This window comes from Mustela nivalis (assembly GCF_964662115.1).
Source record: "Mustela nivalis genome assembly, chromosome: 9".
In the NCBI taxonomy this organism is placed as follows: domain Eukaryota; kingdom Metazoa; phylum Chordata; class Mammalia; order Carnivora; family Mustelidae; genus Mustela; species Mustela nivalis.
The window spans coordinates 111,373,458-111,389,949 of NC_139028.1; the positions used below are offsets into that span (position 1 = coordinate 111,373,458).

Sequence of the window (16,492 nt, forward strand, 5' to 3'; positions counted from 1 at the left end):
ACAATCTTAAAAAAAAAAAATACATTTGCGGGGGTGGGAGGAGGCACCTTGCAGCAGTAGGAGGTATTAGGGATATCTACCACCCCCAGCTTCCCCACACCTTTGCACAGGAAACAGTTAAGGAGAGAGGAATGCAGAGAGGAAACCACAGGAATAAAGGGCATCTACCAGGAATTGAACTTAGTCTCCTATGGATGTCTCCACAGGTCCGGGGTACCCAATGGACTTGGGGCACTTTCAGGAACAAAAAGCAGCTTTCCAGCTGTTGAATTTCTGAGCCCTAACATGTTCTGAAGGTCATCTAATTACCTCACCCTAGCAATGAAGAAGCAGGGAAAACAACCTGGTTGCCCTCCTGCAGTGGGGACCTACCCCCATTCTGTTCAGGAGTCCCCATTGGTTCCTTCTTGGTGTTTCATGAAAACTCCTGAAAGGATTCAGTATAGTCTATTTTATTCTTTTAAAGATTGATTTACTCTGGGGCGGAAGGTTAGGGGCAGAGAGAGAGAGAGAAAATCCCACGCAGACTCCCCACTGGGCACAGGGGGCAGGGAGGGGGGAGAAGGGGATGGGGCTGGGAAGGGCTTGGTCTCCTAAGATCATGACCTGAGCTGAAATCAACCCACTGAGCCACCCAGGCGCCCCAAGGAGCATCTTATCTAGAAAGTGTCTGGCACAGAGCTGGCACTCAAATATTTAACGAATGATTATACTATATATGCTTAAATAGCAAGCAATGCAGAGCAGACACTAAGAAACTCTCTCTTTTTCTACTGCATCAGGGTTGGGCAAATTCCAGGAGAGTAAGTGAAAATTTCCACATCAGCTCAGACTTGGTAAAAAGCCAGAACGGAAGTGCTCAATAAACGTAATCTTGATATTCACTGTTTTGCTTTTTAAGTCTCTTTTCAATTTTTCTGCACAATTTTCATACTCATCAAATTGGGGGTGAACAGCTGCAGCCCTATTTGGGGACAAAGGGGGCTTAAGACGTTACCAGATGGGTGCCTGAGTGGCTCAGTTAAGCACCTGCCTTTGGCTCAGGTCATGATTTCATGGTCCTGGGATCCAGTTCTGCATCAGGCTCCCCACTCAGCAGAGACTGCTTCTTCCTCTGTCCCTCCCTCCCCCGTCACTTACACGGGCATGCGCTCTCTCTCTCTCGCAAAGATAAATGAAAATCTTTTTTAAAAAAAGAGATTACCAGAGACCAGGCATTAACCATCAATAACCATTAAAAATGATTAATTTAAAAAAATAATTAGCTTTAAAACTGACTTTAGGGTGCCTGGGTGGCTCAGTTGGTTAAGCAACTGCCTTCAGCTCAGGTCATGATCCCGGGGTGTCAGGATGGAGTCCCACATCAGGCTCCCTGCTCAGCACAGAGTTAGCTTCTCCCTCTGACCCGCCCCCCCTCAAATAAATAAATAAAATATTTAAAAATTAAAAAAAAATAATAAACCTGACTTTAAATATCCCAGAAAATGGGCAAACACTAATATCAAGGATAGCCTTTATGTAAACAAAGCCGTAAGCCTCTGGGGGTCTGAATCTGTGTCCCACACAGAGAGAGGAGTTAGAGCAGGATCTGTTACCTGTTATATCACTACTTTTTCCAAACACTGGTTGTGAGCCTGTGGCATCTCAGCTTTATTAAGTCCCTGACCATTTATTAGAAATTACAGTTAGGGGGCGCCTGGGTGGCTCAGTGGGTTAAGCCTCTGCCTTTGGCTCAGGTCATGATCCCAGGGTCCTGGGATCGAGCCCCACATCAGGTTCTCTGCTCAGCAGGGAGCCTGCTTCTCCCTCTCTCTCTCTGCCTACTTCTGATTTCTCTCTGTCAAATAAAGAATAAATAATCTTAAAAAAAAGAAAAAGAAATTAGTTAGGAGCAGTTCAGTGCTAGCAACACAATAGCGCTCTTGTTAAAGTTACCTTAAAGTAACTATGAAATAACCCCCAACAAACATCTTTCACGGAATAGGGCTCTTCCTCCTAAGTAGTAATGACTTATTAATAAACTTATTTGGCCCCCAAATGGAACCTTACATTTAGCTTTAAGCATCCGACTGGTTTTAGTATAGGCCAAATACAGAGAAGTCAGGATTTAGAATTTATTTTCTCCTACTCCACTGGCTCAAACACTCAGCCCAAGCAGGCACTATGGGGACTAAGAACCCTCAAGTGAAGGCCTGGCTGGCTCCCAAGCGACTCGCGGAACAGGAAGGGAGTACTAGCCATGCAAGGGGAAAGCCATCGTCGGTTGGACCCAGCACAACTTGAGGAATCACCATCAAAAATCAGTTTCCCCCAGATAACACACTCCACCTCAGTCAGTGCAGCCACAGCAGAGAGGGTGAATTCAATCCAAATGGTTATTTATTCTAAAACTGGAAGCTACTATGCCTACATTTTTGCCAGGATGTAATGAGAACAGGGGAGGAAAAAGTTACAGATGTAAACAATGACACAGTTACATTTTTTTTTTTAAACGGTAAAACCCTTTTTTACTGGCCACTTCCAAGAATGCTTTACAGGTTGTGCAAAAACATTTACAGGCTCCATGTGGTGTGCGTTTCCATCTATGACAACTACAACAGACGTCTGATAAAACACTAAACAAGTCTAAGGAAAACAAGGCTAGGGGTCCCTCCTGGTAATCCACATTTCCCCCACTTAACATTTTTTTCACAATAAAAAGACAGAAACAAACCCCAGACATCTACTGTTGTTGTAAGTGATCTCTTGGGTTAAACCAACAAGGATGTGGCAGCTTCACTCTCCATCCAGCAGAAAAAGTTTTTGTTTTTTTTAAACGATGACTTTCTGGTGTCCAAAATTAACAGCAAGTCCCTCCCCTAGCCCTCCCCCAACCCCCAAGACCTCCAAACGGCTTGAGCTTTGTTCCTCTGGCCCCGAGGGCCTGGCATCCACAAACCACATCAGAGACCATAAGAAGATGCTATTCGCCAGAGGACGGAACATTTGAAAGAGGGATGGCAACTTCTGCCTCAGATTCAATTTTCTATTCACATCATCTTGCCCTACGGCCATTTCTTTGGGCTTGAATTTCTACCTCCCTGCCTGGCACTACGAGCAAAGCTTTCTCAAACTCCCTTAATAAGTTGTTAGTGGATTACAGCCAAGTTCATGCAATCACTTCACCCACTGCCACACGCAAATCCACGAGGGCCCCACAAGGAAGCAGGCGCCAACAGAAAGGATGTCGTGAGGAGCAAGCCGGCTCCTTCCTACCAGCACCCCCTTGCCAGCCTCGGGGGGCAGAAAGATGTATGGGACGGGGGTGACTGGAGGACCAGGGCGGGGCCTGCGTGCCTAGAGAAGGGCTGCACGGAGGGAGTGATGGCAGAGGGAGAGGAAGATCAGATCTCAGCACAAAATTTTTACCCGAGGACTGCCCAGGTGAGGAAACGGAAGCGGAGCCTCGGGGTAGGCATGGGGTCCAAGCCGGTCCCCCCACCGCCACCGCCCCGACGGGCTAGTGCTGCAGGCCACGGTGTTTGCGGAGTAAGCTCTTGGCTGACACAACGCGGGGCAGGAAGAGGACGTACAACTGAAGCGGAGGACGGAAGGAGCATTCCCACACCCCCGGACTCCTGAGCCCAGCCACGGGAAGCTGTTCGTCAAGAACCGGCAGGGTGTCGGTAAAGTTACAAACAAAAAACTATCCCAACTCAAGTCTCCTGGCTAGAGGCCTCTCTGGGGACGCGCAGGGACAGCGCCCCTGGAGGAATCCGGTTTCCAGAAGTCGGGAGGGGGCGGCTCCCTTCTCAAGCACACGGTACACACGCGCTCACATTCTCGGCCTCCCCCCCACTTCGGCAGCCCCCACTGAGCTGCCCCCACCCCCCACCCCCCTCCTATCCACTCTCTACCTGTGTATCAAAAAACCCAGCAGGGCCTGTGCCCCTCACACTGTATAAAAGAGTTGCTATTCTCAGCACCTGGGCCCGGGAGCCCACACCACAGGATTCGCCTATGTACATCTCCCGCTGCGGCATCAAGAATCCTGCTTCGTTTCTGTGTGAGCTGAAACCCTGAGAAACGCTCCTTCTCTCGCACTACGAGAGGCCAGGTACCCTAACAGAGATGATTTCAGAGACTTCCCGCCTGTCTCGAGCTTGGAAGACAGAGAGCAGAGACTGGCAAAATCACAATCTTCCGGCTGAGGGCGGCAACGCCATTCTCCCCCGAAGGTTCTGCGGAAATTCACTGCCGGGTGCGCGGAGCGTGCAGGCTATTCCGCTCTGCGATCGTGAGCCTCGTGAGCCGTCCCCGGGCCACCTCGGCCTGGGAATCCTACGTAACAGAACCACCCAACTGGCAGTCTCCGTGCCTCCGCCAAACGGCACGAGGCCCGGGAAAGTGGAGACAGGGACACTTTGGCCTCCCAGCCCACCAGACCAGATATCCCAAGAGGGAAAGGTCGGTAAAGAAAATACAAACGGTTAGTTGGTGCAAGTGATTGATAAGAGCCAATCGTTTATTTTCACTGCCCCAGTCACAAGCTCTCCCTCTGTCCCCAGTCCTGCCGCTCCGGAGAGGGCGCGCTCCCATGCGTGCCCACCCTCTCCGCACCTCCTCAACACTCCCCCTTCCTCGGCTGCCAGTCCAGCTGCCTTAGAATGTCAGAAGGGTGACATTTTCAGTTCTTTTCCTGTCCGAACTGCAGGATACAGGAACAGGCAGCCCTAAGTGCTGCTTTCTGCGCAAATGTTTTTTGATTACAAATATCTAACTAGGTTTGAAATGTTTTATAGAATAAGACAATATTCTTTTCAACAAACTTTTAAAAAAAATGTACAGTTTTGTTGTTTCCACCTCCCCCCTCCCCTGCCCCTGCTTGCGCACCCTCCCCCCCCACCGCCCCTCCCCGGCAGCTCAGCCCCACCCGAACAGCCCCTGTTTTCCTTGGTTGTGTTTTGGGGGGTGCCTGGCACCCCTAGAGATTCAGCTTCACGGCTGACAGGCGAGAATGACAGGGGCTTCACCGATACCCTTGGTAACCGTAGTAGTTCCTGTAGTATCGGTCTCTGTCCTGGGGGTGGTGGTAGTAGTAATTCTGCCACTAGAAGAGAGGGGAAACCCCGTCACTGGGCGCCACAGCTGGCAGAGGACGGAGAGGCATGCCGTTCATTCCTCTAGTCCTGCCACCCCCCTCGCTCTCCCCAAAGATACTCACATCCCGACTGTACTGTCTGTAATAGTCTCTGTATCTGTTGTACTCATAATCTCGCCCGTAGAACCGATCATAGTCTCCCCTGTATCGATCGTAGAAGTTACGGTAACCCTGAGAAAGGAGGAGCGGACATTTACGGGTGGTCGGCATCACGGTCCGCTGCCATCCCATTTGAAACGAGACACACGTCAGAGCTTGATTATGATCAACAGGCTTAAGCTTCCCAAAATAAATTCTTCCAGAGGAACACAGTAAATGGGCAAAACCCTAAGCCCTGAGGAAACAGCCCAAACCGCTCTGCTCCCCCAAGCCAATAGGAATGGCCATCACGACCCAGAGGGAGGAGCAGAAGGAGAGCTGCACTCACCCCTCTGTTTCCAGACTGCCCCCAGTACTGCTGCCCGTAGGCCCGGTTGTCGTAGCCTCGGCGCTGCCCGCCCACTGGAAGAGAAACGGAGAGCGCGCTCAGACAGCTGGCATGGGGTCCTGGCTCCACGTCTGAGTGGAAATCAAAAAGTCGGAGCCAAAGGCAATTCTGGGGGAGTAGGAAGCCTACTTCTGTCAGGCTTACACAATGGTAATTAAAACACCAGCCAGGAGCTTTTTCAAGAGTCTGAAGGGGGAGGGCAGAGGAATAGAGACACAAGGAAACCAAGCCACCTTGCTTTTGGAGCTCCCCAATTCCTGCAAAACATCTCAAATGGCAAAAGGATAGACGGCAGAGTTAGGAAGAGGAATAAAATCTGCCATTCATAGGATCGCAGACTTTCAGTCTGGGAAGGGACCCCAGCTATCCTATAACCCAGACCCGTTATTCCACGCCAATGACACAAAGTCTAACTAGTAAGCTCGTCTGGGGTAGGAAGCTGGTATGCCCACTGCCTAGCACACAGCAGACACTCAAAAATTTTGTTGACTTATACACACACACACAAACAAACATTATTAAAGGGCAGTGAAAGCACAGTACGGGGCTCACTGACAAGACATTCAGGAGGAAAATTAATTCTATCACTAGCCTAACTTACTTCATAACCCTCCCAGATTACCGAATAATGCATTCACTTTCTATCTACACAGCTGCGTTGATCCAACAGATAAAGCAGCGAGAGAAACTTTAGGCTGAGAATCCCGTCTCACTGCACTCCTCCTGGAGCTCTACTGCAACAGTGAGCAGGAAGCAGGCGGGGCACTCGGAAGGAAAACTGAAAATGGGACAGAGAAGCTCAAACACTGTTTTTCAAGGAAAAAACATTTCTGTTGCAAAAGAACTATCTCTCGCTGAACAGAGGATTGTGGGAAAAGCCTAAGATGATGGGGGGTGGAGGACACAGGAAGAATGAGCTCCATAAAGAAGGTACTTCCTTAACACCTACAACTTGACCAGGGGTCCTTGCCTCTACCGTGGCTCCCTCTGTGCGCAGCGATGCCGCCGCACCAAGGCAGGGAGGCTGGCAGGTCCCCGGGACTCACCGTAGCCTTGGCCGCGGCTTCGGTTCTGCCGGTTGCGCTTGTTTCGGTTGTTTCGGCGGTTTGTCCGCTTCTCAGAGGGGGGCAGCAGCTTCCTGGCCTCCTCCTTGTACTTAGTGACAATGGGCTGAGCTTCCTCCTTCTCCAGCTCGCCGTATGTCACCTCATCCATATAGTCGCATTTCTCAGGCAGAGAGAAGTTGGCTGTAAGAGGAAGAGAGAAGCTCGAGGCCTGAACAGTGCGTACATGCGCAAGATCTCACCTTGAGAAGCCCACTAGAGGTGGCGCGGGATCTTCTAAGCCTTGTCTACCCATGCCCACAAAGGTGCTGGGTTCATCCCTACTCGCATTTAACTGAATGATGCACTTGCCCTACTGTAAGTTTTTCCCTAAATTTTATCAGTCCCAGGCCAGAGGCTACCTGCGAAGTCTATTTACAAGTTCTCCAGTGATCCATAATAAATTAACAGTGAATTGGGTTCCAGTCTCTTATCAGGACAGAGGCAGGTAGCCAGAGGCTAAAAATACCTGAGAATGCTTTGGTGTTGGTAAGATGCTGAAAAATCCACTCTTAAGAGCGACTCCGTGAGAAGCTGACCCAAACCAAAATGCACTTACGCATCTAGATGAGCCCAGGAAACAAGGGTACAAGGGAGTTCAATTACCACCTGTGCGCGATGGGCCAGCACACGAGGCTGAGTCGCAGCAGAATTCGGCTCAATGGGGGATCCCCTGATTCTCAGAGAAATCCAGTGACCTCTCTGAAATGAATTCTTCCAAGTGTCTGAGTATCAGGTATGTACTGGCAAAGCTCATTCTGAGTGAACTCAGAGCGTCCGGCTCTTAGGTGTGTCATCAGCTCCCGGGTCTGGGCATTATCACAATTCAAAGAGCCAGCAGCCAATACGGCAGGAGGAATGCCAGAAGATGAAGGCAGCCAACGGGGGGGGAAAATCACTCTCAAGAGAACGACTGGAAGTGGGATCAGTCAAGATGGAGATGATGCTCTAAGGTTCTGTACTGCATTAAAAATTACAGGCACAGGGACGCCTGGGTGGCTCAGTTGGTTAAGCAGCTGCCTTCGGCTCAGGTCATGATCCCAGCGTCCTGGGATCGAGTCCCACATCCGGCTCCTTGCTCAGCAGGGAGCCTGCTTCTCCCTCTGCCTCTGCCTGCCATTCTGTCTGCCTGTGCTCGCTCTCTTCCCTCTCTCTCTCTCTCTGATAAATAAATAAAATCTTAAAAAAAAAAAAATTACAGGCACATACCAAAAACCAAAACAAAAAAACAATCCTAATGTGACACTAGAAAGCAAGGTATACCAATGAGACTGTTCACACCAAACACCATAGTTTCGTTTGAACCGAAATAACCACCCCCCCCCAGAACATAAATTCAATGAAGGCAAAGCCTCATTTAACTGGCTATTTACTCTCTATGCCTAGGATAGTACTAACAAACAGTAAACACCCCTGAAGCTTTTACTATATGAGTAACTGACTCAGCAAAGCCTCTGCTCTGAGTGGTGGTCTATCACTACCTCCCTTTTTGTATCCTCTCTGCAATGATTCAAGGAGTTACTGCCTCTCTCCAGTCATTTCCGCGTTCATCCATCTACAAGTGCTCATACCCACTCATTTACTCTCCAGATTCACACACACACACCCCCCCTTTGTTAAAGTAAGCTCTCTGCCCAACCTGAGCTTGAACTCGTGACAAAGAGATCAAGAGTTACATGCTCTACCTTCTGAGCCAGCCCGGCACCCCCAGATTTACTCTTTAAATGTGGAGAAGTACTCCAGATGCTAAGAGGCGCTAAGAGGCCCTGAAAAGGTGTGCACTGACCAAGGACAGGTTCCCTAACTTGTATCATGTTAGCCCACCTTTCATCTCCAGCATGATAGACTCAGGCACATCATCTCCCTCCACTTCCTTCCTCAACTCCAGCCTCTTCTTCCAATCTTCCTCATTAGGAACAACCACCACCACTTTCCGAGAGAAAGTCTTGAACAGCAACAGCTTCCGCCGTTGGCCAGAGTTGTACACATTACACTAGGGACAGGAAGGATAACAGGTTTTAGGAATAAAAATGACCACTCATATGCAACTGAAACACTTACGAAGAATCTTTTCGAAGGGAAGCAAGAGATGAGGGGTCGTACACAATTTCCCCTAAATGCTTCAAATTCTACCTAACAGATATTATCCTGTTTTGCACATCAGAAAAATTGAGACTCAGAGAACAAGACTTGTCTGAAGTCATAAACTTAGTAAGTGGTGGATCCAGGAATCCAAACAAGCTCTTCCCATTACCTCTATTATGTGTGTATAGTCTGGGTCCCTACTCTCTGGTAAAAACACTCATAGAAGGCATCTCTGAGTTTAAAAAACATTATGGCCACAATATAACCGCTCGGTCATAATCAGGTAACCTGGTTCTGATCGTGAATTCAGTCTCCCTCTACATATGCACCCCACTTGGGACTGCAGGCCATTCTATCAGATAAGTTTTCATCTTTGGACCTTCTGTAAAATTAGCTTTCTTTCTTTCGTTCGTTTTTTTTAAGTAGCCTCTACACTCAATGTGGAGCTCGAATACACAACCCCAAGATCAAGGGCTGCACTTCCCACTGACTCAGCCAGCCAGGTGCCCCGGTTTTTTGTTTTTGTCCCCCCCCCCCGCCCCAATGTCTGAAAAATACCTGATCAAGAATGAAGTTCCTCTTTGTCCGGGAAGCAATCTGGACCAGCTTACTAAGGCACTGGGAGGCTTGCTGAACTAAAAGGTCTCTGCTTTTGGGGTCCATCTCTGGCTCCTCGAGCCCCTTCATCTGGTGAGTTCGAGGGGAAATGAAGAGAAACACAAGAAGTTATGCAGCAAGTTAAAACCCAGGAGTCACAGGTAAAGGCCATCTCTCTAAATGCCACCAAAGCTATCACAGCAGTTCACTGCTACTCCTCAATGCTGTGAATGTATGTTGTCTATTTTCTAAGAGTCACTTCCAGTCTTGATATGGATATAGGCCAGATTTCACCTGCTTTCAGAAATCTGACAACACAGCCAACGGAGGGAAAAAAAAACTACTTTAAATATATATTGAGAATTCATTTCTCTATTTGTGGGATCCTGTTCGCAGACACTTAACAGACCCAACTCCATCAGAAAAAGGTTATAGGCCTTTCCTGGGGCCTCCAAAGCAAATACCAAGACTATCCTCCCCCAGGCAACTCACCCTCATTTGACTGAGCACAGTCTCAGCTCCCAGGACATTGTATCTTTTCTCAGGGTTTTCTTTTGCGTATTTCAGTGCCCACTGGGTCTTTCCAGATCCAGGCAGTCCTACCATCAGAATCACCTATAAGCAAACAGAACCAGGAATACCATGAAAAGTGACGGAGGGTCATGTTTACAAAGCCCGATTTAAGAGCATCATATCTGCCCCAGCTCAGCGGAGCTTTAAGAAGCAGCTTTACGAGAAGCCATAAAGACCAACTGTTCCATAGCACAAGTAGGAAGGTTTCTGCGTGTTGCCTGGCATACCTCACACTCCTCTATGGTCTTGGGAGGGACAGCGGTGCGCACCCGCTCCTCAACAGGCACAGCATGAATGAACACAAACTCTTCCGGTGGTGGGAAGAAGGGCTCCTCCTTCTGACCAAAGTTTAATTCTACAACACAATTTTTGCAGAGGACATGGGGTAGGAGGGCCCGTTCCGCCAGGGACTCCTTGTTGATCCGGAATGCCACACCTAGGTCTTCTCCGTTCTTGGAAAAAGAAAGTTCTACTTCTTCAGCCTCAAAATTCTACAATAACAACAAACAAGAGCGTTTGTGACTTTACAGGGTTTGAGACTGATTACATCTTACAATATTTTTTTAAAACTCAGACTGCTAAACACAACTAAGCAAACAATGCATCAAATGCACAGAACACAAGACCTGACAGGAAGCAAACTGAGGGGCACTTGGGTAGCTGAGTGGGTTTAGCGTCCAACTCTTAGCTCAGGTCTTTATCTCAGTCATGAGTTCAAGCCCCACAATGAACTCACTGATACATTCCAGACTTTACCTGCTTTCAGAAATCTGAAAATACAGCAAAGGAAGTAGGCTCCTGCCTAGCATGGAGCCTACTTGGGTTGGAGGGGGGGGGGCAAACTGAATCTCGAGTGCCCTCTACCCACTCCTTGCTATGAATCCACAACTTTTAGGAGCACTTACAGCAAAGCAGCCAATGACATCATTCTCCCCGAAAGTCTGGCCAAATTCTTCAAACTGCCCATTCTCTGCCTTGAGTCCTCGTCCATCAAAACCATAAGAGAATTCATCCTCACCTAGAACAGTGAACAAATTAGTTACCTACACCCAAATTTCCTATGGAGTAAGCAACACGGCAGCAAACACAACGATTAAGTTAAAAATAACATTACCAAGCTGTGGATGGGAAAAATCAACAGACCATCCAACTCGAAGGAGAGAAACCTCTGTGCAGCCTTCTTTCATTGGGAGATTCTGGGTTACCTGGTCAAGTCAGAAAAGGAACTCTCAGATACTCTGACCAATGCAGGAGCAAAGTCTGAGTTAGAAAGACAAGACTTCTACATGAACTGAAAACTACTATCATAACTCCACATCAGAATAACAGCTGTCAATGAACCTAAACCAAAGCTAGAGAGATCAATTTCTTGGTTATTGGAGCTAAGGTTATCATTAATTACTGCATTAATTACTGCATTAATACAATATTGGTGGGCAGGACCTGAATACATAGTAGTTTAATGAATAATTTAATAAATGAATGGTCTTAATGAACTGCATATACTACCTTGGCCTCAAAGCAGACTTTCCCCTTTGTCACGCCGTAAGTACTCCTTGCCCCAGACCAAAGGGTGGGGAACTTCTCTGAGAAAAGTGGCTGCCCTCCATAGCGGTCTTTGCTCACTTGAAAATGGAGATCCGAGGTATCTGTTAGAAAGAAGGAAATCTGTTTATTCCAAAGCTCAACACTCAAAAGCCACCAACAGAACAAAAATACACCTAGTTGTCAAGAATGGATACAAAGTCTCCCATTGCTAAGTCTCTTAAAAATTGCAGGCCAGGAAATTTTAATATCCCAAATCACATCTGACTGGTTGAAAACCCCAACCTTCTGCCTTATACATACACGTGTCCAGGTTCACAAGAGTCTGATCCTCCTCCTCATCTTTTGCCTCTTCTTCGGGGGGTGGTGGAGACTTTGAGCTGTGGGTAGAAGAGAAAAGCAAATGGTGTATCCAAACCCCTCTTCTTTGAGGGGTGTCTGTAAAATGTCAACTATCAGTGAATATAAAATTCCAGGAGACAGCTGCTTTCAACAAATGAGAAAACAACAACAGGAGCTTTCAAGAGCAGATCCGATCTAATACTTATGCCTATAAAAAACCTATTCCATTTTTAATCCACCCCTCTTTCCAAACTCTCCAATCAACATCAGGTATACCAAAATCAGAACAGACACTCCTTTCAATGAAAGGGACTGTTTCCCTCACCGGCTGTGGTAAGCCTCCTCTCGGAATTCATAGTAAGCTCGGCCATGTTCATCCTTCTCATCCCGCTGTCTCTTTACCCCCCGCCGCTCACCATCTGAGCCTGCTGGTTTTGACTTTTCACTATCTTGGTCATCTCCTACAAAAAGGAGGGAAAGAAAATCAGCAGTTTTCATTTTGGAATGTAGATTAAGTTCAGAACCAATAGCAACTAAAGGAGGAGCTGAGAATCCGTCTAATGAGAACAGCCAGGTTATTCCCACTGCATCCACAGAATGTTTTATTTCTAAAGATTATCTTCCTGTCACTAGATGGTATTTTGTCTTAGAAAAAAGAAGGGACGGACCTTATGGGCTAATTAGAGTCAAGCAGTAGATAAAAATTGGACAATTTTTGCATTCTAAATTTATCTGCTTAAATCAGGTCAAACTTGCAGATTTTCCCACCAATATGACATCTTTAAAAATCCCCTAAGTCTTTTAAAAAACTTCGTAGGTTAATTTAATTTTGATTCTTGATTATTAGATTTGGAAATAAGCAAGACAGTTAATACACATTTTCCAACACTGTTCCACAGCTTCATGATATAGACGCCTCAGTGTGAGTGTGTGTACGTGTTTTAAAGAGTTTGCCTTTCTAGCTTAGAATGCACAGCCATTCATAGCTTTTACTTATACACCAAACAGACTCAGGTGCAGATACACAGCTGTATTTTTACCGTGCGTTTTTACTGAAAGTTGCCAAGAGCAAACCATTAAGTCACAAGAGACCCATAAATAATACTGCATCTCTACTGCACATAATTTGGGGCAGAAAGGTGTTGCCACATATTTAGCAACATTCTCTGCCAGAGGGGGGGAAAATACCTGGAATTTTTCCTTAGACTTTGGTAATTTGCAACACAAAGATATTTAATAATAATTTCTTTAAAGCAGCCCTTTATCTCTCAACCTTTTTTACCTGCTATTTGGGATACATGTTAAGTCAAAGGTTATGTAATGGGATTTTTGTTCCAGGACATAGAACAAACAATCTGCAAGTTGCATGTGACTGTCTTAGAATGGGTTCCAATTATACCATGATTACTAATAGCAGCTTTAAAAAATCTGTTATAAAAACTAAAGACAACCCACTTCATAGTAAGACTTGGAAGCAGCTCTAGCTTTCCTACCTACTCTGACAGACAGGTATGGATCAGCTCTCACCATCCAACCACTTCAAAAGAAGAAAGGTCACTAACTCCCTGGGGCGACTCTACACATTCTCTACCGAGGTTACTCAAATGAAGCCACTAACACCTCAATCTTTTCAATTCAGGAAGTCAGGGACCTAAAATGTATAAGGCTGACCAAGTATAAGGCAAATCCCCAAATTTGCCCATCCACGGACTCAGTGGGAAGATTAAAATTTAATCATAATAATTCAGGTAAGATAAAACCTCTACGAGGGGGTTGGTCAGTTCTAAACGCACTAGATTAAGACCTTCGCTTCACTAGTTAACTATTAAACTCCACACCCTCACACCACTGGCTGCTAAAGCAGGAGCAAGGTTAGACTTCCAGATTTACTGTGTGGTTCAAGCTCCAGCAAAGTGATGGGGCGAACTTTGGCGAACTTGGCTTATTGCTTAATATTTTTAAGGCGGAAATATCAATAGTCAGGTAACCCAAAGGCCAAAGCCTCCCAATAGTGCGGTCTGTCCATGTAATCGCCAATTTCTAAGCGCATTCCCGCTTTTGGAAAAGATAACCAGTACCGCGGGAAGCTGCTCCACAGGTAGCTCACATGCAGTTCGCGTGCAAAATCGCTCACTTCCAATCCAGGAACCAAGTTAGGCAGGAACCTCCCTCCTGCAGAGAGCAGGGCCGCAAGAGGCAGCCAAACCCCCCAGAAAGGTGGGTAGAGAATGAAAACCACCACCTCCCCTGGGGAGTCCCACCAGAAGGCGATAGGAATCTTGCGCTTTCAGGCAAGTGAGAACGGGGAATCGGACCCCGCGGTGCACAGCTGGGTGCTGGGTCGGGGGCAGTTTGGAGACGGGCTCCACTGCCAGCTCCTCACCCTGTTCCTCTGCGGCCTTGTCACCCGGCGCCTCAGATCCCGGCGTCTCGTCCCCGCTCCGCTCCTCCGGCTCGTCTTCCTCCCCCTTGCCGGTGCCCTGCTCTTCGCCACCATTTACCCCACCTGACCCCGCCGTGGACTCCTCCGCCGGCTTCTCGGAAGCATCAGGCTCGGCCGCGGCCTCCATGGCTGCCGCCTCCGGGGGCTCCGGCGGCGGCTGCGCGGCCTGGCCCGAGACCTGGGCAGGGGGTGGCTCTTCGTCCTCGTCCTCAAGCAGTGCTTCCTCGTCCTCCTCCTCCTCTTCTTCGTCGTCCTCCTCGTCCCCGCCCGGGCCACCGCCCGACGCGGCTACAGGCCGAGGCTCCGCCTTGCAGGCCCCGCCGGGCCCGGCCCCGCCACCGCCGGCCTCGTCCTCGAGCATCTCGGCGTCCAGCGCCTCCTGCAGCCGCTGCGCCAGATCCACCTTGAGGCCGCGCGAGTCCAGGCCCCGCCGCTGCAGCTCCGACCGCAGCTCGGTCACTTTCAGCCGCTTCACCTCCATCGCCGCCGCCTCCTCCGCCTCCCGCCGCCTCCTCCCCTGCGAACCGTCGACCGAGCCCGACCGCGCAGGCGCCGCCGCCGCCCGCCTCCGCCTCACGCGCCAGCACTGAGCCCGCGCGAGCGAGCGCACGCACGTACGCACGCAGGCAGCAAAGGCCGCGCGCAGCCTCCGCTACGTAGTGTTTGTTTCTCCCTACTGCTCCCCTCCCCCCTTCGGCTCACGGAGCCCCAAACAACGCAGCGGGGCACTGCTTCCCTTACAGCCCTTCGGTTCCCCTGCCGCGGGCGGGCGCGCCGAGGACGACGGACTTCCCTCCCCTTACCTCCCGCCCCCTCTCACCCCTCGGCCAATCGCCGCCAGCGGTTTCACCGCGCAGCCGCACCGGAGCCGGAGCTGGGGACTGGCTGCGGTTCAAGTGCCTCGTAGCACGGAGGGGTGTGCGCGCCCGCCTTCCCGTACTTCCAGCCGCGGGCTCTGCGCAGCCGCCGGGAAGCTCCTTTCCCACACGCCCCTCCTACCCCGTCACCACCCTTACTCCCGGCTGGTTTCCGATCGCGCTGTCGTCTTAGGGCTTGCTAGTCTTTCTTCCCTACTATCTATACGTGCGGCAGCTTCTTGAGAAGAAAAAAAAAAAAGCCAGGAGGGAAGCTGTTGCAACTTGAAATCCTACTAGCAATTGTCTTTCTGTTTAGTACACAAAGGGCTTCCCCAAACCAAGGAATATACTGTGACCCCCCTGGCCCTCTTCTCAAAATCCTTCAAGTTCTCTACCCAGCAACACACGCTCGGACCTCGTCTGTTAGCTTTCTTATTGGCCAACTTGAATCGATATCTGCAATTCTGATTGGTCGTGCGTGATCATCCGGATTCTTCCAATTGGCGAAGCTGCCGGGAGATTCCCCCCCCCCAGCCCCGGGTTGATCCGCAGGGGCCTGGAGAGGCGGGGTCATTTCTGCGGGATTACTTTTTCGAAGCCGCTTGTGATTGGACGGCGTGGCGCAATGCGCGCTGCCGTTTAGACACCAAACTGTCGGGACTCTGGCCCCGGTACTGTAGGTGCTTCCGCCCGTAAACCGAAGTCGAGGAGGAGACTTCCGTGCCTGGGCGCTTGCAGAGGGCGAGCGGTTGCCCGTGGGGCTTGGGGGACTTGCCACTGAGCTGCTGTGCTGCCGCGTCAGTTTATGCCTGTGGTTTGGGTGCACGGAACGCATTCAGCTCGGTTCCCAGCTTCTGACGCAGATAGAAACAAATGCTTGTGGAATACGTGCAAATAAAGAGCCAGGGTGGCGGCCAGCCCTGTAGCCTTCTTTCTGCAGTTGTCCCCGCCTATTCCCTTCCACTTCCGGGTCAGGGAGGTGTGTCCAAAAGCAAGGAGGAAGCAAAATCCGCCGGCATTCCCACGCCTGCCACAGTTCCTTGGGACGGCCTCTGATTTTCCGGGAGGGCCTGTCCACCCCGCTGTCTCTTTAAGAAATCACTTAGTCTCTGGCTTTACTCTTCCCACATCCTTTGCCTGATTACTCCTGTACGTCTAGAGATCGAAAAATACTGCAGAGTAGAGAGGAAGGGGCTGTAGAATAAACAAGCGAAACTCATTCCTTGGGGGGCGCCCTGGAGAAGGGTCATTTCCTGCCTTCTCATACCGGCTACCTCAATTAGTTATTCGCTCCTGTCTTCAGAGCTTCAGTTGCTCTTT

The 16,492-nt window shown here is 49.3% G+C and overlaps 1 protein-coding gene and 1 long non-coding RNA gene across 2 annotated transcripts; one reads left to right on the forward strand and one right to left on the reverse strand.

Annotated features, from left to right (window-relative positions):
* Positions 1-4,469: 4,469 nt before the first annotated feature.
* HNRNPUL2 (heterogeneous nuclear ribonucleoprotein U like 2) lies at positions 4,470-16,140 on the reverse strand. The gene is made up of 14 exons (XM_082748143.1): positions 14,256-16,140; positions 12,198-12,333; positions 11,834-11,910; positions 11,495-11,634; positions 11,100-11,190; positions 10,891-11,003; positions 10,213-10,476; positions 9,905-10,027; positions 9,374-9,502; positions 8,555-8,723; positions 6,674-6,874; positions 5,568-5,641; positions 5,204-5,311; positions 4,470-5,089 (listed from the first exon to the last, which is right to left on the reverse strand). Exons 1-14 carry the CDS (start codon positions 14,794-14,796, stop codon positions 5,009-5,011), a joined length of 2,247 nt encoding a protein of 748 aa, XP_082604269.1. The 5' UTR covers positions 14,797-16,140; the 3' UTR covers positions 4,470-5,008.
* LOC309873125 lies at positions 7,593-8,082 on the forward strand. Its single transcript, XR_014316197.1, has 2 exons — positions 7,593-7,709; positions 7,932-8,082. It is a non-coding gene; the product is annotated as an uncharacterized lncRNA (long non-coding RNA).
* Positions 16,141-16,492: the final 352 nt, after the last annotated feature.

Coding starts and splice junctions, on each gene's coding strand:
- HNRNPUL2 (XM_082748143.1), bottom strand. CDS start 14,796: ATGGAGGTGAAGCGGCTGAAAGTGACCGAGCTGCGGTCGGAGCTGCAG. Junction 8,724..9,373: donor GGAACTTCATTCTTGATCAG/GTATTTTTCAGA, acceptor TCCTGTCCCTAG/TGTAATGTGTACAACTCTGG. Junction 5,642..6,673: donor AAGCCGCGGCCAAGGCTACG/GTGAGTCCCGGG, acceptor TTTCTCTTCCAG/TGGGCGGGCAGCGCCGAGGC.